General features: G+C 34.4%; 3 protein-coding genes across 17 annotated transcripts in view; all 3 read left to right on the top strand.

Moving 5' to 3' along the window:
* entpd6 (ectonucleoside triphosphate diphosphohydrolase 6) overlaps positions 1-3,644 on the top strand; it is a 77,756-nt gene extending 74,112 nt beyond the window's left edge. For 13 of the 14 annotated variants that reach the window (XM_087289014.1, XM_087289013.1, XM_087289017.1 and 10 more), the window contains 4 exons: positions 338-478; positions 572-628; positions 2,508-2,623; positions 2,981-3,644. In XM_087289014.1, the coding sequence (XP_087145140.1) occupies positions 338-478; positions 572-628; positions 2,508-2,623; positions 2,981-3,073 (407 nt within the window). In that variant the 3' untranslated portion in view covers positions 3,074-3,644. 14 annotated transcript variants of the gene reach the window in all.
* LOC141378555 (uncharacterized) overlaps positions 1-22,708 on the top strand; it is an 876,076-nt gene that overhangs the window by 559,263 nt on the left and 294,105 nt on the right. The gene's annotated exons all lie outside the window — the stretch shown is intronic.
* pygb (phosphorylase, glycogen; brain) overlaps positions 6,104-22,708 on the top strand; it is a 28,557-nt gene continuing 11,952 nt past the window's right edge. The window contains exons 1-10 of one of the 2 annotated variants that reach the window (XM_087288818.1): positions 6,104-6,437; positions 10,903-11,004; positions 11,354-11,432; positions 11,650-11,753; positions 13,387-13,518; positions 14,276-16,009; positions 16,212-16,819; positions 19,619-19,762; positions 19,879-19,971; positions 21,865-22,011. In XM_087288818.1, coding sequence (XP_087144944.1) covers positions 16,700-16,819; positions 19,619-19,762; positions 19,879-19,971; positions 21,865-22,011 — 504 coding nt within the window. In that variant the 5' untranslated portion in view covers positions 6,104-6,437; positions 10,903-11,004; positions 11,354-11,432; ... (2 more) ...; positions 14,276-16,009; positions 16,212-16,699. The remainder of the gene's footprint in view (positions 6,438-10,902; positions 11,005-11,353; positions 11,433-11,649; positions 11,754-13,386; positions 13,519-14,275; positions 16,010-16,211; positions 16,820-19,618; positions 19,763-19,878; positions 19,972-21,864; positions 22,012-22,708) is intronic. The other variant, NM_212809.3, reaches the window with a different exon arrangement.

A 22,708-nucleotide genomic window follows, 5' to 3' on the forward strand; every position in this document is an offset into this window, starting at 1 on the left:
ATTCATTTTGACAGTCAAGAAAACAATAAAAGGCTAAAAAAGAAATTAATCGATTAAATTAATAGCAATAAATAATTAATAATAAACTCTACCATGTAATATTATCTGCCAATTACAGTGTATTCCCATCTACCTATATCATGTAAATAACTGATTACAATATAGGTTAATTTATAAATGAGTAGTTGGAAATTTTATGCACAGTTCTGGCTGTTTTATTAAATAACTTATGTTAAAAAATGTGTGTGTGTGTGTGTGTGTGTGTGTGTGTGTGTGTGTGTGTGTGTGTGTGTGTGCGCGTGTGTGTGTGCGCGTGTGTGCTTGTGCTCTGTTCCAGGGGAGCCTATTTATGAGTCTTGCCTTAGAAAAGTGGAGAAGATGATCTACAAGCAGGTGAGAAAAGCAGAGGAAGTGAAAAACATGGACTTCTATGCGTTCTCCTACTACTACGACAGGGCTGTGGATCTGGGCCTCATTGGTAAGAGATTTGTCTGTCATTTGATTTGATTTAATAGATGAACTTTTCTTTTATTTCCTGAATTGACAAACACTTTCTGTGTTTCCGACTCAGATGAACGCACAGGAGGGACTGTCAGAGTCAGTGATTACATTGAAGGTGCAAAAAAAGGTGTGTGTTTTGGTAATTTAATATTTTCAAACCTATTTCCACTATGTTGAGGGGGAAAAATCAAGCGGAGAAGTCCAAATTAAAACTATCTAACATAAAATTATGACTTACTGTGTCAAAAAAAGGCTTTTAAAGTCATAATTGCTAGATTAAGCCAAATGTTTTACTTGTCTAAATTACAGTAGTTTTGTAATATAGTTTTGCTATTAGTTATTCCATGCGTGTGGCATGCAATGAGGCAAGAACATGATTCATAACTTATTTAATATTATGTTTTTTTATCCTGTCTGATACAATAAGCATGTAAGTCTTTAAGTCATAATTCCAACTAAAGTGTGTCAATTTCGTTTTTCATCTAAAAATTTTGAATTTTAATAAACTGAGAATTTTGACTTTTTATTTCTGAATTGTTTAATAAAGATGCTGAAATGTAATTTATTTCTATAACTGCAAAGCTGACTTTATAGTGTTGAATATACAGGAATTAACTGTTTAATTTCTCTTTTAAAGGGGTGGTCCACTAGGATATCACATGTTAAACTTTAGTTGATGTGTAATGCAGCTGTTTGAATATAAACAACATCTCTAAATGTAAGACGCTCAAAGTTCAATGCAAAGGGGCACGTTGGCTTTTACAGAGTTAGCTTAGCAAAGACTACAGCGAATGAAGAATGGGGACTGCAAAAAAATACATCTGGGTTAGTGAGATCACAAGGGCTTCTGGTTATGTGCATTCACCCCACAAGGTGAAGGGACGTGGCCAGAGGCGCTGTAATGTAGCAGAGAAAGCTAAAATGCAGTTCAAAAATCTGCTATTTTCACAGAGCTTGTTCTGTTTCTGTATTTGGGTTTTCAAAAGACACGGCACAAAGAGAGAAGTGGTTACAATTTAATTTTAACTATGTTCCAGAGAATTATAAATAATATATAGCTAGTATTTGACAGGGTAGCTTCCAGAATCTCGGTTCAATGCTGGATTCGGCTATAAACTCCTCAAGGAAGGAGCAGCTACAACCATAAAAGCAGAATCTGTGGACTGTGAGCCACAACCTCTAAGTGATTTTATTTGTTAAAATTGATCAACTACATGCACAGTGTCTAGTGTTGTATTTTGTAGCGAGGATGTAAACAAGGATGTAAACAACGGGAAATTCTGTTTGGCACCTTCAACAATTTAGCTACAAATGCATATTTACCAGTCAATCCACTGTAAACACCTACAATCTACACCAATGTCTCTATGCGGACACTTTCCGTGCATTCTACATCTCAAATAACAAACTCGCTAAAGATATGTGATGTTTCATAATACTTAGACATGCTTATACCAAATATATGTGAAAGACACTTGTCAGTTTGTATTTTAGAGAGCAGGCATGAGATTCAGCTGTGTGCTCTTTATGTTATGTCTAATTCAGGCTCAAACTTATGTGGCTAACAGCTACGCTGACTGACAGTATTTGCACAGCAGAGGAAGAACGCATGCTATTAGAGGTGTGGCGCTTTTCCCTGTGACACGTAGCCAATCTGCGAATCACAGCACATTATCTTAGTTGACCAATCAGAGCGTCTTGACGGAACTATGGCAGTTGTTTTCATGTTAGCTGAGTAGCTGTATATAATCAAAGTAAGATATATGAAAAAATAATGTGAATTTTTTTTTTTTTTTAACAAGTGAAGCATGAGCACACATAGCTTTGCATCTTATAAACACAAACCAAGCCTTAAAAATACATTCTGGACCACCTCTTTAAACACTAGTATTGTTCCAGGAATAAGATGACGTGATGTTATTATTACTAGAATGCATTTTTCAATAAATCCCACATTTTACCTTTGCTCTGCAAAAACGTTGTTCATTCTCTTGTTTATTCTTCAGTGTGCAATAACATGTCAGCCGGCGGGATAAAGGAGTCTCCATTCCTGTGTTTGGATCTGACCTACATCTCTGTGCTTCTTCAGGAGCTGGACTTCCCGCCTGACAAAGAGCTGAAGGTGTGCTATTCTTGATTTATGATTCTTGATTTAATAGCCCTGTGTAATAGTTGCTTTGTGTTGACTTTTGGACGCAGATTTCAACACATGCATAAGGTAGTTAATAGCATTATGAGTGAAGTGATGTGAGCATGGTCAAGAATGGTTTTGGTCAAACTCTAATTTGGTCCTTTTAACCCATCTATGTGCGCACACACATTTTGAGAGGAGTGAAAGCACACAGACACATCCAATTGGGGGCCGGGAATTGAACCTGCAACCTGCAAAGTTCAACTCCTTAACCATCAGGCCACAACTGCTCTGCTTGATCTTGACAAGATTCATGGTTGATACTGTTTTTTTCTGTTTAAATTTCAGCTGGCAAGACAAATTAATAACGCGGAGACCAGCTGGGCCCTCGGTGCCGCTTTCCATTGCATAGAGTCGTTCCGTAAACATGGGACGTGCTAAAAAACTCTTCAACCCAGTGGAACACTGACTGGAAAAAAAAAACGCCAACATTGATTGTATTTGTCATTTGCCATTTTGTCAAAATGTGAGTTTTTCTACATACCTCTGACTTTCTGAATGTTTTACTTTTCTTACTAGGACATTAAGATCTATACGTGTGAACTGGTTTTGGGCATTTGTAGCATGTCAGAATCATATTCGTCACGGTTTACCTGATCAAGAAACACTTTATTGCCTTGTGCTCAATTTTTGTTTTTATGTTATATTTAATTATTCTGTAGTTTTAGTTCTGTTTATTGTATTATAAATGTTTGATCAAAGCACATACTTATTATCTACTCTCAGAGCAAAACAAAAACATTTTTATGTTAGTAAGAACAGCTGTAACTGCTATGATCTTTTTACTCATGGTCGGTTATAAACCTGCTGTTTTTCTTTAGTATTATTAAATATGTTTATAAAAAGTGCCATATAAATGTATTCTGAGACTGTTAAAAACTGAAGTACTGAGACATTTTCATTACATGTAAAGTTCAGAAGGTCATAAAGTGAAACAGCAGGATGTGGTTTACTTTGTGTTCGTTTCTGTCGTGTTCTTCTATTGTACGTTCATGCAGTTTTTTTTTCCTTGCAACAGCAGAGGTCACAAAATTAAGACCTACAGGGGGTTTAGCAGATCAAATGTCTCAATATATTACTGAATGTTTATCAAAGGATGTGGTTTTGAGGTCTTTAGAAAATGCAAAGGATGTGGTTTTGAGGTCTTTAGAAATACTTTTCATTTCCTGTTCTGTATAGCATTTACAAAATATGATTTTGTTGTAAAAATATACAAATATAAACAAATTTTTATATAAATGTATATTGACTGGTCTATCTCTGGGAAATCAGGGTGTCTTCCGTCCATTCCATATCCGTTTTCGAACAAAAAAGGAAAACCAAGAAAACAAATGTTTTTCGTTTTTTCTTTTGCTCACTAAAAAACAAAACAAAAAAAAAAACAGATTTTGACTCGGTTTTAGTTTAAGGTAGCAAAATGGATAAATGATTTATACACGTGAGCGGTGCTGAAACGCCCCTTTTCCTCTGATTGACCAACCAAATCTGAGTTTGCGACGTTGCCCTTAAAATAATAGTCGTATATATATATATATATATATATATATATATATATATATATATATATATATATATATATATATATATATATATATATATATATATAATTTATTTCCTCCTATTGTGTGTGTGTGTCTGTGTGTGTCTGTGTGTGTCTGTGTGTGTGAGAGAGATAAATATACCCCCACACACAATTAAAATAGGAGGAAAAAAAATAAAAACAAATGTTACCCTTTCTTATAGCCCTGAGGCCTAATGTGTTCTTATTCTGGTTTTTATTTTTTTACATTATGCATATGCATGAATGTAAGCCTGCTAACTGATCAAATGATAGAATATGTAAAATTAATAAAACTAAATAATAGGACAGAGGACTTTTATTTTGAGGACTACGTCACGAGCTCAGATTTGGTTAGCCAACCAAAGAAAAGAGGGCGTTACAGCACTGCCTACATGTGTTTTCCTACCCTCAATTAAAAAACTAAAATCGAGCCAAAATCCCTGTATTTTTTGACCAAATGAAAAATAGAAAAAGTTTTCTTAGTTTTCCTTTCTTTTTTTTTTTTTTTGAAAATGGATATGGAATGGACAGAAGATGATACCCTGATTTTGAGAGAATTACAGTCAAGTGATGGGTTTCTAAGCATGGTAGTGGAAGCCCACTGTGTCTTAAGAGCTCAGTTAGCAATAATGATTTGTTACTTTAAGATAACAGCTTGTTACACGGATTGCACGTCGCACGATGGTAAACACTTAATCACTATAAGCTTTATTTCCACGGGTGCCCAAACTTTTTCGTATGAAGGGCCAAAAACCAAAAATCATTGATAGCCTTGGGCCAAAGACAAATATACCTCTCTAACTATTTTACATGGAAGTTGACATGGTTCATTTCCTAATTATTTTAATAATATTGATAAATAGAAAACATTACTTTGAATCGTTTTAACTAAAGCAGTTTAGCTTTTTTTGTTATAACTTATTGCAATACAAGCAATCATATTTATAACAGTCTGCCTCTGCCTTGAATCACTCACCTAAGTCTCTGCATTGTCTTTTATCCATCTCATTTACCAATCTGATTAATTTACATCATTTAAATGTAAACATTTAATGTAGCTCAACAATATTACAAACTAACTAAAGGTCACATACGATATCTAAACCATTCCCATCATTCTTCCTCTCCTCTCATATGGGGTGGTGGGCCAAATCAAAGGTTACTGTGGGCCATCATGAGCCCTAGTTTGGGCAATCTGTTTTAAGCAGTCTAATAGAATTGTTACATTCTTATATTTACTATTACTATATTTACTATTACTTTGTCTGTTGACCTTGAAAAATATCATTTGCTGTTTTACAATTAAATGATCTAAAAGGTCATAATTTCAGAGCAGATAGACTTAAATGAGTAGATTATTGTAACTTGTGCTATTGCTGTATGCATAAACCAGACTCCTCCCACTTATAGCTGTTTTCTATTGGTAGCCTGCAATCTCGTTCCTTATAAGGACAGATTAGATGGATAAATCAATCCACAACTGTAAGCAATGAGTAAAAGAGGCAAACTAAATTCATTAGTGAAAACTCGGTTTGTATGAAACGAAAGGAAGTAGGCAAGTCTTTATAGGTCTTCATACTAAAGCTGAGTTTTATAAAAATGTCACATAATAGTGACAAATAAAGCTGTTTATACAGTAAATCTAAACAAACATATCTCCTGAGCCAGGGTTCATCTTCTGACTGGGTATATTCATAAACTTGTTGCTAGTTAGTGTTACCGGAATGATTGACATCTCACGCAGCCTATGGGAATGCAATAACGAAAGTGTCACTGGCCAATAGAAACAAGCTGACTGTACGTCCCGCCCACTTTCTTCTTTAGTTGACATAGGGGTGTGTCTCAGAGCTAATAGTGCGTGTAAAGTCCTCGCGCACACTCGCAACAACCTGTGCACATCAAGTCAAGGGTCCAAACTTTCATTCCTTTGCTTTTGACAACATGTCTAAACCGCTAACCGACCATGAAAGGCGCAAGCAGATCAGTGTTCGTGGTATAGCAGGACTCGGGGATGTTGCTGAAATCAAAAAGAGCTTCAACAGGCATCTGCATTTCACTCTTGTGAAGGACCGCAATGTGGCGACACCGCGGGATTATTACTTCGCCCTGGCGCACACTGTGCGGGATCACCTGGTGGGCCGCTGGATCCGCACTCAGCAGTATTACTATGAGAAAGACCCGAAGGTACGCTCTCTTCCTGATTTCCCCTTGTGCAGGAAGCCAGGAAGTGACATGCTTGTGCAGTAGAGGAATCCAAAATAATAATAATCATAATCATAATAATAATAATAATAATATTTCTTACCTAACTGTTATTTGCATAATTTACAGTAAAATGCCATTAAATCAAGTTTGTATAGTAAATATATATTTTTCAGGCGTATGTAGAACAATAGCTCATTTGATGACATTAAAATAGGTTACTACATGTAAACACCATGGTGCCACCCCCAAAATACTAATAACTATTGATATTTTAAATATTTGTACTGTGTCACTGTCCTTAAAACCACTAGTTTACATATTTGTCATAAGAAGTCACTGGAAAAAGAAGAACTTATTGTGGTCACCTTTTCTTAATATATATAGTAACTAAATGTCAGAGTTAGTTATACTTTTTGAGTTGTATACAGTAGTCAGCAGTTGAAGTAGTTTAAAAAATTTCATCAAAGTTGTCCTAAAACCAATGAACAACACCCATTATTGTTTTAGGACAATTTTGAAAAACATTTTTGATCCCTGTTTCGATATCTGTTTTTTGTTGTACGATATCTTGCACCAAAATATATCACGATGAACGATATTATTGTCTTTTTAAGACCATTTTCAGCCACTCAGTAAGTAATGACAGAATGACAATATAATACCATCACAGTGCAAGTACACTCTTCCAAAGAACACATCATATTTTATTCTTAAGAATATTTAATTCAATCATAGTGCTTTAATAATTAGGTGTTTTCATCTGAATGTGAAATATCCTAAATAAATAATAACACATTTTAACAAAAAACGCAAGGTAAACAGTAACAGGCTGCGAAAGATCCATTTTCAGTTGCCAGATCCATTTTCAGTTGTCAGACAGCCAAATAAATATATTAAAGTACATTATAGTAAATACTACAGTGTTTTTAACCATACTGACACTAACACCCCCAACAGAGATAGAGATGTTGCACAATCAGCTAAAATGTTGCAAGAATTGGTTTTAATGTATGGGTGATATATATTGCATCACCAAAAATGATTAAGGTCTTGTCCATGTATTGTGTGATAAGTCAGTATATTGATTATTGTGACAGGCCTACTACTGTATTACTTAATGGCAATGGAGCATTATTTGCTCCATATTTTGCCCTTTTATATTAACAAAATTTATTTGGGATGTTAAATAGTAGACACTTGCAATTATTTGTGTGTGTATGTTTGTGTGTGTGCACACAAATTGTCAATTTAACTTGATGCAGACACCAAAATTCACATATATGGCAAGTGTGTCTTTCCCATAATTGCATAACTGCGGAATTACACACTGCTTTGTGACACAATTCATTACAATTAAATAAAAAAAAACATGTTGTGAATATATTTACATTTACTTAGGACAGAATAGGAAGAGTTTAGATGCACAAACCTCTAAAAGCCATTTGATATTTTCTTCTAAAATTAACATTTTTCTTTGACTCCTGTGTGTAGGCCCAGTAATTTTACTTTTATAGTGACGAAAATCTTCTTTTCATTGCCTTTCTAGTGAAATAACTAAACTTAAACAAAGAAGGCAGACGAAAATGCTCATTTTAGGAGAACATTTCAGATGACATTAAGAGGTTTTTGCATCTGAACTCTTCATATATAATATATAAAGTAGTGTGAGCATAATCATATAGCATGGGCAGTCATTTGAATTCCTCATTTATTGTGAATCATTCATTGTTTTCTGTAGCGTTTGGTTGTTTTTTCCAGCATTATGTCCCTCTTATGCTCATTGTCACCCATTTGTTAATGCATTGAGCATTTGAAAAAAGTGTGATCTGCCGGTTGTCATTAGTAATCAAGTATTTAGCAACCACTTGATGCTCTGCTCACTAGGGCAAGTACAGATTACACTATACTGTCAAAGCCAGAAGATAATGGGCCTTATCTAATGCACCGACATTGTCCATGTACAGAATCACTCAAGTCATGGCTAATAATAGACACCTGTAACTGGGGTGATTTATTATGAGTTATGAGTCTTTTTTTGATGATTAATAAGAGAAAGCGCTTTTTTCAGGTCTTCTGTGGCTTCTCTGATGTAACTCTTAACATCTTTATGTTGTGAATTTAGATATGACTAATTTGCTGATTAACTTGAACTCTATACGATTTAAAAGAAAGTCACTTTAATTAATTAAGTAATTCATTCATTCATTCATTTATTCATTCATTCAATGCTATTTGTTGTAAGAGTGCACAAGAACGGTCCTGCTCTGGAAACAATTTTCTGGGCTTTGTCCAAAATTCATAAGCTTGGCTTCTTCTTTCCAGAGATTAGTGTTTTATTTCATCTGCCTTTGGGGCCAGTTCAGAAAGCCTGCTTTTTCCTCTTGTGTAGACATTTGTAAATGAAACCAGATACCGTTATAAGATTGAGCACACCAACACGAGAAGCATTTCTAGGAACTCGTGTCAGATGTTAGATGCTGTTAAAGTTTCAGACTCTTGGAAAAACAGTAAAACACTGTGTTACTGTTGTTAAACCTACAGTAAGAGATTAAGCAACATGTGGAAATGAAGCATGCATTGATTTTATTGCTGTGGTATTCAGATGTTGTTCTGTGTGGATTTGAGCCCTTCAGCAGACTGTAAACCTTTCTCAGTGTGGACATCTGATGAATGAACTCTTATGAAAAGTTGATCCTGGGCTAAAGAGATCAAATTAAACTTGGTGTACTTCAGCAACCTGGAACAGACATGAGTTAGGGATACTTTACCCAAAAATGTACAAACTATTGGTGACTTTTTTTCAGAACATTAAAAGAGAAGCTGAAATCATCATCCTTAATGATTCATAATATCCACAAAAAAAATAATAATAAAAAAAATCCAAGTTTTTTGAAGAGTATTATATGCTGTTTATTTCTTCTTTGGAAATGTGTAATATCTTTTCTTAATTTGTCTCACTGTTGTATGAGCAATTAATTGATTTAAATATTTTTTCAAACTCTGTCAACATCTTTGTCTGAACATGTAATGTTGCTTTTTTTTGCCAAAAAAAAAATCTGAAAATATTGAAATGTTCAATGAAGTATTGTTTTTGAATAATGAAAACATGAATAAAGTACCTAATAATATAAAATAAATATTAACACTTAATAAAACAAATAACCATTAATGAATCACGTTCCATGCTGCACAAGTCATTTTTGTATGATTTTGAGGAGGTAAGAATGTAGAGAAATTTAGAGAGATGTTTGACTCAGTTTAACTGTTTTATCCCGATTATTGTTTTTCATAATCATAAAGGCCAAATCCAAACTGAATTTCGATTAATTGCACAGCCTTGGTTAATAGTATTATAGTGGACTCATCGCAAACTTGACTTGATACTAGGGCATTAGTGCTCACACAGACCGCAGGTTGAGCGCCCCCGCTACTCCCTGCTGGCCTCACTAACACCCCTTCAAAAAGCAACCTAGTTTTCCCATGAGGTCCCCACATCCAGGTTCTGACCAGGCTCAGCCCTGCTTGGCTTCAGCGAGTAACCAGTCTTGGGATGTACGGTGATATGGCTGTGGCTTATGGCTGTAGGATACTAAGGTAGATGGAGCATTATTTTATTTTGAAGGTGATTAAATTATTGGTAGGGACATTTCAATAATTGGTAGATATTAGTGGTGACACGTCCCCTCCGTCCATGCCAATTTCATGCTCTTGCTTGAAAGTACTTAAATTGTAGACAAAAATTCAAGGCCTAGAAAGTACTTAAAACAAACATAGGTCCTTGAAAATGCTTGAATTAAAATAGTTTATGGTGTTATTTCAACAATTGTACTGTGCTTCTGTCAAAAAATAGAACAATAGAATAGAAAAATCTTTATTTAAAAATCCTAAATTTAACCTAATTTAATTTTATATCTTGTACAGGAACAATGTCAAATAATGCACATTTGATCAATTTTTCAGAAACCACATTTCATTATTACCAGTATTGAACTTAACTAATCATAATAAAGTTGACTGTTTAAAACTGTCTTTTTATCTGTCTTTTATCTGTCTTTTCATCTTCAAAACATCATAACATTTTAATGTAAATATTAAGTTAAGTTTAATTTTAATTTTAAACTAATTTTGAGATGAGCATGTGCTCATGATTGACCCAGATGGTCCACATTAGCTAATCATCATCCTCCAATCATAGGATCCCAAGTCACTATATACTGTAGTTGTATTATTAGTCACTATTAATAGTTAAATATTTCCCAATTAACAAACATGGTTATGGCTTTATTTATTAGTTGTTGTAACATAAGAAGAAGAATTTTCCAGACTGTAAGACTGAGCATCTTCTGTTAAATCTTTTTACATGCTCTCTAAAGTGTTGAGCTGGATGATCCGCTTCTGCTGTCTCTGTGCTCATTTCTACTCCTGTGTGTGTTTTCCATTACAGCGCATCCACTATCTGTCACTTGAGTTTTACATGGGCAGAACTCTACAAAACACCATGATAAACCTTGGGCTACAGAATACCTGTGATGAAGCCATCTATCAGGTAAAGTGCATCAGCAAACCTACTACAGTACAATAGTAGAATGTCTGTTGTTGAATAGCAGAACTGGCCCAGAGCTCTTACTTCAACATCCTGAAACTTTAGAAACAGCTGTTGTTTTTTGCCCTGCTCACCCACAGAGTGTTCATGGGGGATGTGGAGCAGTCACCACATGCTTGCAAAACTAACACTAAAACCTTCCTTATCGAACTGTTGCTGAAATATGAGGCTGAATGCTTGCGTAATCAGATTACATGTTTTCACCAATTGTTAAACAGTATTTTTTGCATATTGTATGTTGCTCTTTTTTTGTATTGATTTATTTTTTGGGCTTGATGGTGCTGATCTTCAGCTTGGACTTGATTTGGAAGAACTGGAGGAAATTGAGGAGGATGCAGGATTGGGAAACGGTGGTCTAGGGCGTCTTGCAGGTACTGATGTTTACATTTATTTAATACTCATTGCGTTGAAGGCAGACATTTCAGCAGTTTTGCCTTCATTGAGAATTGAACCCACAACCTTGATGTTGCGAGTACATTCTCTACTATTTGAGCTATAGGACAGCACAAACTGTAGAATACTCCTGCATCTTCCTTTAATGTATGATTCCCTTATTAATGTTTGTTTGGTGTTTGCTTTTTCTCTCAGCTTGTTTTCTGGACTCAATGGCATCTCTGGGTTTGGCAGCGTATGGTTATGGCATTCGATATGAGTTTGGCATCTTCAATCAGAAAATTGCCCATGGCTGGCAGGTAAACCAAAACTGATTTTGTCAATGCATAATTTATCATAGAAACAACTTAACGTTACTTTTTAATTTGACCTTTTTAGTAAATACTTTTTTTACCATCATATATCATAGAAAGACCAAAAGGAATCATGTTAATCACATGGTTTTTGTTTTAAATACGACTATGTATTAAAGATTTTTTCTTTATTTTTATTAAATAAGGTTTTTAATCATTATCCCCTGCCACTATATTTTAAAGCACTAGGTTTTGCCTCTTTGTAATAAGTTAAATTTATAAACATGATATGAAAATTAATTGTAATAATTGAACATTATTTTGTTTTGATGTTAAATAAAAAAACATTTTACTTTTATTTAATTTAAATGTGAAATTACTTTTGTGAATTAATTTATTTTTGCAGACACTAAAATATGACATCTCATCTTTGATCTATGATCTTTTTATTTAAGTAGAAGGAACAAATCCTTCAAATATCTATTCCAGACACTGAAAGTCAGGGAATTTTATTTCCTTTTTTTCAAGTCATGGAATATCATTGATTTTTATTGTCGTTTAAAATTTTCATTTAACAAAATATAATTTTCAAAACCATTTTCAATTGCATTGTTTCCCACATGGAAAAATACTAGAGTAATTTACTGTTAATACCATATTGTTTTTAAATAATATTATAGTAAGTATTCTATTGTGGTATTTCTATAGTTGCTATGGTAAAATAATAACTACAGTTATAAAAACAAATGAACCAAGTTTTCTTCAAATACAGAGTATATTATACTACAATTCACCAGTTTACTTGAGTAAAAACTAGCATTTACCGTGTATGGCCCTTCACCCAAAACACTTCACAATCATAAGGGGGTGCGGGGGGTGTGGGGTCGATCCTCACAACCACCAGTATGCAGCATCCACTTGGATGACAACGGCCTGCGCTCACAACACACCAACTATAGGGGGAGAGGAAAGATAATGATACACCCATTTTGGTGGATGTGGAGGACTGGGAGGCTAAGGGCAGATGAAGGGAATTTGATCAGGACACTGGGGTTACTCCCCTACTCTTTAAGAGAAGTGCCTGGGATTTTTATTGATCACAGAGTGTCAGGACCTCGGTTAAACATCTCATTCAAAAGACGGTGCTCACTGACAGTATAATGACAATATACAAATAACACCACTTCCAACAGCAACCTAGTTTTCCCATGTGGTCTCCCAGCCAGGCTCAGCTCTGCTTAGCTTCAAGGAGTAAACATTATTGGGCAGAAGGGTGATATGGCTGTGGCTACAGCATGCTTTAATAAAGAGTTGTAAATACATGTGTGTGTGTATATATAATAAAAAAACTTTACTATAGTATGGTTCAAAAACTCTATAGTATAAATTACTATAAATTTTTTTATGTGGGTTTTGCCTATTGTTATGGTATTTTTTTCCATGCCTTATTTATTCTTTTTGCAAGTCACAACCACATTTGCACAACCAGAAATCAAACCTATTTATACAGTATGATAAAAAGGTTACAGTTTACATCATCAAACAGCACAAGGGAAAAGTCGGGGGATTTGACATTTGGCTTAGTGTTTGAACCTTGTCCAAACTATATAACATTATTTTCCGGATGCTCTTTTTTTAGATTGAGGAAGCTGATGATTGGCTGCGTTATGGTAACCCTTGGGAAAAGGCCCGTCCTGAGTACATGCTGCCTGTGCATTTCTATGGGCGAGTGGAACACACACATGACGGACCAAAATGGGTTGACACTCAGGTTAGTGAGCCCTGATCGAGTGCAGTGACTTAAACTGGTCGATTGTGATGCTTTTATTTATAACTAAATTAGCCTCTGATAAGATGACTGGGGAAAACGGTTAAACTAAATTCAAATGACAAAACAAAATACATCAACAGGCACTGGTTTTAAGGAAAATGTTATTATTTTTTTATTTTGAAATATATTTTATGATTTGGTATTCAATAATAATGTTTGTCACACTTTATTTTGATGGTCTGTTTGTTGAATTTAAGTTACATTGCATCTACATGCCAAGTAATTCTCATTAAATTATAGGTAGACCGTTAGGTTGGGGTTAGGGTTAGTGCTAGGGTTGGGGTTAGGGTTAATGTAGGTTGACATGTACTTGTAAAGTTTATTATAGTGAGTTAAATGTCAGTTTAGCAGCAGTATGAACAGATATTAAGCAGACAGTCTACTAATACTCAAATGGACCATCAAAATAAAGTGTTACCATAATGTATGATTATCATCTGCCAAAATAAATTAAATAAATAGAAAGATTTTTTTTCATATAGAAAAAAAAGAAATAAAATTTTGTAGAAATTTTAAGTTTTTTTGATCAATTTAATTCATCTTTGCTGAATAATAGTAAAAAGTAAAAAAAAGTAAAAATAAAAATGTAATCTTACAGAACGCCATTTTATATTAGTGCAAAATTTGTGCCTACCCTTTAATAAATGTAATGTAATTAAAATTTAGCCTGATTAAAACTTGTTCTTGTCTTTTGCAGGTTGTGCTTGCAATGCCTTATGACACTCCTGTGCCTGGTTATAAAAACAATACTGTGAATACTATGAGACTATGGTCTGCCAAAGCTCCTAATGATTTCAACCTGCAAGAATGTGAGTCTACGCAATAATTATGTTACATATTTTAACACTTTATTTAACTTTACATGAAAGAAAACGCACAAATGCACACGTTAATGGTCTGTACTTTGCTTTATCATTGAAAGTAAATGAAACCATTGGATCCCAGCTTCCAAGTACTTTTATAGTTCAAATGATTTGCTTGAATTTTCCAGTATTACTGAAACGGTATTAAATAATTCTGATCTGGACTAAACTTACCTTCTCTCTGGAGTTTAACTTGTTTCCTGGGGAAAGGTTTGTGTGTAGAATACTAAATATAGGCGTCTGGTCCAGTGCTGTTCAGCAGCGCCTAAGAAACAAGAGATGAGTTGGCAGAAGGCCACCGTTACCCAGAGATACTGCTTTTCAGAGGCGCATTCAACACTGTAGGGCCTCTGAGCTGTGCATTAAAGGTCTTGATCTATAACAGACATGTACACAAAAGGTTTTGTGAAGTTCTGTTGTCACATAAAATGCCATAAGTCATTCCTTAAAGTGATAGTACACCCAGAAAAGAGAAATTCTGCCATCATTTTGTTACATCCTTATTTTTTTTCTTCTGTTGAACACAAAGGACGATATACTGAAGAATTTTAGAAGAAAAGCAGCCATTTACTTCTGTAGTATTTTTGTTCTTGCAATGAATGTCAATAGCAGTTTTTTTTCCAACATTATTCAGATTATCTTGTCTTGTGATAAACAGAAGAAAGTTTAGAGCAGTTTTGGGAGAACTTTTCCTTTAAATCGCTTGTGCAAGTTTTCCTGTGCAATGGCCTATATGCACACAGACTTTTAATTTTCAGCCAGGCAGCCCAAGTGCTTTCAGTGAACAGTCTTTCCATTACAAAATTGTCACGTTTAAGATCTGATTTCTTTAAAAATCAGCCATCTCCACTGCCAGTTAGATGTACGATATGAAGTAGGTCTCTGACCAGACAAGAAGCACTGCATTATATTTCATTTCCCCCCGCCAGGTCTTTAAAATATGACAATTTATTTAACACCAGTATTTTTAATAGAATTTCTGCGCTAACCTGTTGCCACTGATGATGCTAGTGGTTACAACGGTTGTTACAACAATCGTGTTTTACGCTCAATCAACTAAATGAATGCTTAAGTCTATTTATCTGAATGTATTGTGATTACATTATAACATCGATGCTGTAAAAACAACCTTGTGAAATTGAAAATATTCACATTAAGCTCTTACCGGAAAATTATCGTTGGCTATAAAACTCTAGCTGTACATAGAGCCCATTGCATTATTCTACAGTCAGTAACAATATCAGTAACAAAAATTACTGATCAAAATTAGGCTTAAATCTTTTATTTGGGGACAGAAAGAAATAACTTTTTTTTTAGCTTTATTAAGCAAGGATACTTTACTTCAACACATAGAAAGCTGAAAAATGCATTAGTTTTTTTATTGGAAACAAAGAAGACAACAAAACAAAAGTAAGAAAAAATCATAGCCGTACCAAACAGCACAAACCTTTTATCAAACATAACATAAGTAGCCCAAAGAGGTTCCACATCTTCTCATTATGTATGAGAAATGAAATAAACATAAAAAAGAAAAAAAAAATCTTGCATTTCTGTTTTGTTGGTTTAGAGCAGGGATCACCAATCCTGGTTCTGGAGGGCCGGTGTCCCTACAGGGTTTTGCTTCAACTTGCCTCAACACACCTGCCTGGATGTTTTAAGTATACCAAGTAAGAGCTTGATTAGCTTGTTCAGGTGTGTTTGATTAGGGTTGGAGCTAAAATCTGCAGGACACCGGCCCTCAAGGAACAAGTTTGGTGACCACTGGTTTAGATCGAACCAGAGAAAAAGTGCAGTATGTAGAATTGGGTATTGCAGTCCAAATTCAAAATGTTGGAGAATTTTTATTACTATTTTTTTTTTTATCCTGCCCCTCCTTCAATGACTAGACGCAATCACTGGTTGTCAGATTGACAACACAAACAGGAACGAGCATGCCTGCCTTCATAATTGAAATGAAATATGCTGTTTTTCCATAAGGCAATCGGGGTGCCGACATATAATTGGGTAAACTGGCAGTAACAGTGTTATACAGACCACAACAAAGACAGACATTCCAACACAGATTGCACATTTTCAAAGAAAAATGACTGACTTTATCACAAGAATAAACAAGAATGTTCTATTAGCATGTTTCTTAAATACATTTTTATGCTTTAGAAGAGTCTAAAGCCTACATGCAGCACCTTTTAACTATTTCAAGTATGAATAGCCTTAAATTAAAATTCGATCCCTAAATTAGGTGAGAAAGATAGAAAAATATGAGGATTTTGACATCTTCTTCTCTCTTAAACCTAGTTAATGTTGGCGATTACATCCAGGCAGTACTGGACCGCAACCTGGCTGAGAACATCTCACGGGTTCTCTACCCCAATGACAATGTAAGTATGTGCTTTGCAGTGCTATAAAATGCAGATTGAAGAGTAAATGTACACCCACAGAGATAAAAGTAGCCCAGGCTTATTGCAAAAAGATGTTCCCGGTACATTTCATTGCACATTTCAGATGACAAATCCACTAGAGGGTGCTGTTTACATTTTTACAAATCTGAAATGGGTTACTTGGGGTACATTTTGTTGTATGTTTCATATACACATTCTACTTGTACACTAGATGAGCAGGTAGGGCTTGTTGTACAGATCACCCAACCCCTTCTCTAAATCCAGCGATTAGTGTTTTTCAAAGCAAAAAAGTGCACGGCTATAATATAGTTTAACCTCAATTTCACGTGCCATTTTTCTGTCTTGAACCCAAGCACTCTAAAAGTGAGCTATTGAGCAAACTGGCCATGTATATATATATATATATATATATATATATATATATATATATATATATTTATATATATATATATATATATATATATATATATATATATATATATATATATATATATATATATATATATATATTTTTATATATATATATATATATATATATATATATATATATATATATATATATTTTTATATATATATATATATATATATATATATATATATATATATTTTTTTTTTTTTATATATATATATATATATATATATATATATATATATATATATATATATATATATATATATATAAAATTAGGATTAGGATTGGGCGATATCTACCAATGTGGCATTATACAATGTCTAATGTGAAACATCGTTATGTACGATGGCATCGCATCATAAATAATTCATAACAAATTAATTACTTGTAGCCTATCGTTAGCTGACCCGCCTGGTCTTTGTTTTACCAAATCATAAATAATTAAAGATAAGTTGCACACAAATTGCCACCTGTCAATCCTTTTTTCCTCAGGATTCTGGCATGAATAGGCAGAGTGATCTGTTTCGTTTTTATGGCGTCGACAAACTGGGTTGGTAAAAAAGGTGCACAACCAACAGAAACCAACTAACAGCATCTAAAGTTTTTGCTAAAATTACTAAGTTCAAGTGTGAAAGCAAAAGATTGAAGCAGTGTACTGACGCTCTGACACGTTACATGATAAATTCATAAGAACAAAGAGTTGTTAGAGGGAGACTAGATTAATTAAATCTCACGTTTAACAACTATAGTGAGACACGATCTAGTGGTACATCCTTGCTAAACTTTCCGATGTGTTCTGCTCTGGAGTTTTGTGCTCAAAGCACCTACTGACTGCTGCAGCTCAGACACGCGGAGAGTCCCTCTGAGAATCACTGACCCCGAGTGATCCTATAGTTTTACTGGAGTTGTTATAGGTATAAATTGTAGTTTCTAATTCTAAAGTACAGTATATGAAATAACGTTCCTATTTATATAATGTAAAAAGCGTGACTACTTCATTTCACCATTAAAATGGCATGTATAAACGTTATATTGACCCTATTGTATACTTGTGTAGAATTAAAGGGATGCATGGGTTATGAAAGTGAGCATTTATCTTTTATACTGTTTAGTTAGCCCAGTTACCTTATGTGCTAGCATAATCATACCCCTACTGTTAGCCTCCTGGCTACAATAAGCTAACGCAGCTCTGATTAACCACACAACAAGGGATCACAATAATAGCTTTTGATCAGGCATTCATCACAGACGTTCCCTTGGGGGTCCTAAGTAGAATCGATTGCAGGAGGGACTCGATTTCTCACCACACAAGCTCATGACAGTATGTATGGGGTCACGTGATGTGCGTTTTCAGCGGTATAGTGTAAACGAGGGCATCTTCTATCGACCCAACCCTCTATTTAATATTTTATATACATTAAAATATATTTGATTACAGATAGACACTACTAAGTTCATTCATTCATTCATTTTCTTGTTGGCTTAGTCCCTTTATTAATCCGGGGTCGCCACAGCGGAATGAACCGCCAACTTATCCAGCAAGTTTTTACGCAACGGATGACCTTTCAGCAGCAACCCATCTCTGGGAACACTATTAAGTTGTTTTGTGGTATTTATTTGGTGTTGAACTGCATGAAAGCAATTCTTTATTAATTAAAAATCATTCATGTGAAAAGACACAAAAGTTATTAACATTATATTGCCCTGAAGTATTCAATTGACCTAGAAACTGCAGTCAAACATGTATGTTTAAGTAGGTTTTTATACTTTCAAAAAAATGTAGGCTAAAGCACTTTTTTTCCTGTGCTGGAGAAACCTGATGGAGTGAATGTACACAGAGAGAAATTAAGGGGTGTGTGTGTGTGTGTGTGTGTGTGTGTGTGTGTGTGTGTGTGTGTGTGTGTGTGTGTGTGTGTGTGTGTGTGTGTGTGTGTGTGTGTGTGTGTGTGTGTGTGTGTGTGTGTGTGTGTGTGTGTGTGTGTGTGTGTGTGTGTGTGTGTGTGTGTGTGTGTGTGTGTGTGTGTGTGTGTGTGTGTGTGTGTGTGTGTGTGTGTGATATGTGTTTTAGTTACAGCACTAAAACAACTCTGTCATGTGTGTGTATATTTAGACTGTGTAAATGCTGGAATGTAGCATATGGCATAGCAGACCACAGCAGAGAAAACAGTCTTATGCAACACAGATATGTGTAATACAGTGAGGAAGTATAAAACCGTGAGTCTAATGTGGAGTCTTGAGAAACAGTGAGCAATTGTTCACAGAATTATTATGCAACCTGAATATGTGTGTGTGTGTGAGTATGTATAAAAGACTGACAGAAAGTAAAGTATTGATGTATATGTTTCTAACTGATGTGTGTGTGTTAGTTTTTTGAGGGGAAGGAGCTGCGTTTAAAGCAGGAGTATTTTGTAGTGGCTGCTACTCTTCAGGACATCATCAGACGCTTCAAATCCTCAAAGTTCGGCTGCAGGGATCCTGTGCGCACTTCTTTTGAAACGTTTCATGAGAAGGTAGTTTTGCATTCATAGTATACATGTGGCTGGAGCTGTTGTTGTATGTGTGGTAAACTCTTAAAATACTCCAAATTAGTTTTTTGGTTGTAATGATTTGAATATGACTCTGTCAGGTGGCGATCCAGCTTAATGACACCCATCCAGCTCTGGCCATTCCTGAACTCATGAGGATCCTGGTGGATATTGAGCACCTGGACTGGGAGAAGGTGGGATTTTTAGACTGTCAGAAAGACAGTATTAATTTGGTTTATTTGTAAATTTACTGAAAATAGTTAGCAAGTTAAAATGAAAAGCATACAAATTCATTTGTTATAGTTAAAGTTGCAGCATTTGATCTGTCAAAATGCTAACTGACTAGCATAATATTTTTGAAACAGTCCCTTCCCTGCTGTCCAGAGCCACGCCTTCTGATATCATGAACGTGCAGCTTAAAGATGACAGCAGACAACCCACTAATTCATGTCATTCGCCAGTTAGAAAACTTTATAATACTACAATTCCAAACAAAACACTGCAGTATATTTAGCACATTTTCACTTGTGTAGCAAGCAAAACTTGTCATAATGTGCAATATTTCAATAAGGTTCGCTTGTCTCACTCTCTCACACATTGTCCTAAAGCCACTACTGTATGCTTAGTGGTTGGCCAGCAGGGTACAGGAATTACACTTATTACTAAGCCATACTTGCATGCTATTTTAGACTGAATATTCAGAGTAGCATGGTAAACAATATAGGGAGCTCATCACAAGCTTTCATTGTTCAAAAATGAACCAATGGGAACATAAAAGCAACTTCAGCTCAGTAAAGCAGGCTAGGCAGAATAGCGCTATTTACTGGTGTTGTTAAACTAAATAAAAATCTACAATATCGATGCTTACAGGTCCCTTTATAAAACTGAAATAGTCTCATCAATCTTTGGCCAGAAGATTCCAGTGGCTGAACAACACTTGTGTGCATATAACCCATTCATAACACAACACAATCTACATCAGCTTTGCGTGACTAAAATAGTTTTAAAACATAACATTACCTGTGTAAAAGAACTACTTATCCCATGGTGTCATCCTTCCTCCAGCGTGCAAAACTAACTCCAATATTGATTCAGGATTTTAAAGTTTTGATTCAGCATTTGTTTTTACCGCTGTCACTCTCTCTTGTGTGCAGGTGAACGCGCATGCATGTGCAAATGGCAGATCTCTGTAAACGGCTGCACAGATGTACAAATCTACATTTATTGACAGACAGACAGTTTGGGCTACTTATCAGAATTATGGGAATTGTCAGCCTGAAAAATTTTAATTGGATGAACATTTTTTAGTCTTATGCCTTACCCAGAATATAAAAATACATATAAACACATTTAGATCATTTACTTAAATCATTACTATTGGAATGTGAAGAGACTTTCAACCAGCACAACAAAATATCACCTACTGCAATCACCTATTGAACCTTTAAAATAAATCTTCTCGTTAAATTTTGTAAAAATACTTGTTAAATTTAAATAATGAATCATTAACATAATTATATTGACTAAACTTGAAACTATAGTTCCCCTATTGCCAAGTAAATAAAATATACTTTATGTATACTTTCATATATTTATACTCTATTTACTTATCAATTATGTTACTTGGTAAAATAAATAATAAAATTCTTAAAAATATTTACAATAGTTTATTGTAATAAAAATAGAAGATATCTTTTTGTGTGAATTTTAATTTGTGTGCAATTTTCATTTCTTATGTACTGAAAAATAACTGTTATTTTGTTTAATTTATTATCAGTAATTTAAAAATTTACTAAAATAAGCAAAAACGTAAAACAAAATTTCTGTTTATAAAACCATAATAAAAATATATTTTTAAAATCAATAAGACATTTGTAGAAAGATATTTAAACAAACATATTTACAAAAACACAACAAAATTAAAACTTCAACAACAACAAAACTAAAAAAAACTTATTTTTTTCTAACTTGCTGCATATATAAAGAAATGTGTTCATGCTGTTGGTAAACTTTAAAAAAAAAAAAAACAAATCAATTATTTTGTTTTTGCTAACTTCTGATTTTAGTTATTTTTTATGTGTGTGCAGGCATGGGAAATCACCACCAAAACATGTGCATACACAAACCACACTGTGCTGCCTGAGGCTCTAGAGCGCTGGCCTGTCTACATGTTCGAGAAGCTTCTGCCACGACATCTGCAGATAGTCTACGAGATCAACCGGAGACACCTAGATGTAAGGACACACACATACACAAACACACACTACTGTTCAAAAGTGTGTTTGGTCAACATGTTAAAAAAGCCTATTCTTCTCATGTACAGTATATTATTGCAAATTAAAAAAAAGGTTTGCCTTTTTAAATCACAGTAATAATTTTTTTAACTGAACTCAAAGCTGAATTTTCAGCAAACAATATTGGTGCTCATTCATCAAGAACAACACTTGTTTATCGATATTGAAAACATTTTTCCTGCTTCATAGTTTTGAGATTTAAATTGGACTCTTTTAAATTTTTTTTTTACTTTTAGTTTAATTTTCTCAAATGTGGAATTAGAATTCAGAAAACCTCAGATATGTACGGTCTGGACAAATGTGATTTCTTTAGGTACCTGCAAACCAGGACCTACTTTAATATTGAGATCAAATGTTTGGAGAACCATTCCCCAACTTAATTGATTTAGGTATTGACATCTATAAGAAGAAAGACAGTAAGAGGCTTGTTTCAAAATTGTATTCTTCCATCCAATCCACCATGGAGCACACAACAAATGACAACAGACTAAAAGGGGAATCTTAGAGGAAGATTGGTTGAATATCTGCTCTGTACAGGCCGCTTCTTCCAGCTAAATGTGACGAGATTTTTGCTGGAGGAATCTTACCAGATACTTTATAATGCCCAAGTTAATATGCATGCAAACATGGGAGAAGG

Source organism: Danio rerio, chromosome 17, assembly GCF_052040795.2.
Source record: "Danio rerio strain M-AB ecotype USA chromosome 17, GRCz13ab, whole genome shotgun sequence".
Taxonomy (NCBI): domain Eukaryota; kingdom Metazoa; phylum Chordata; class Actinopteri; order Cypriniformes; family Danionidae; genus Danio; species Danio rerio.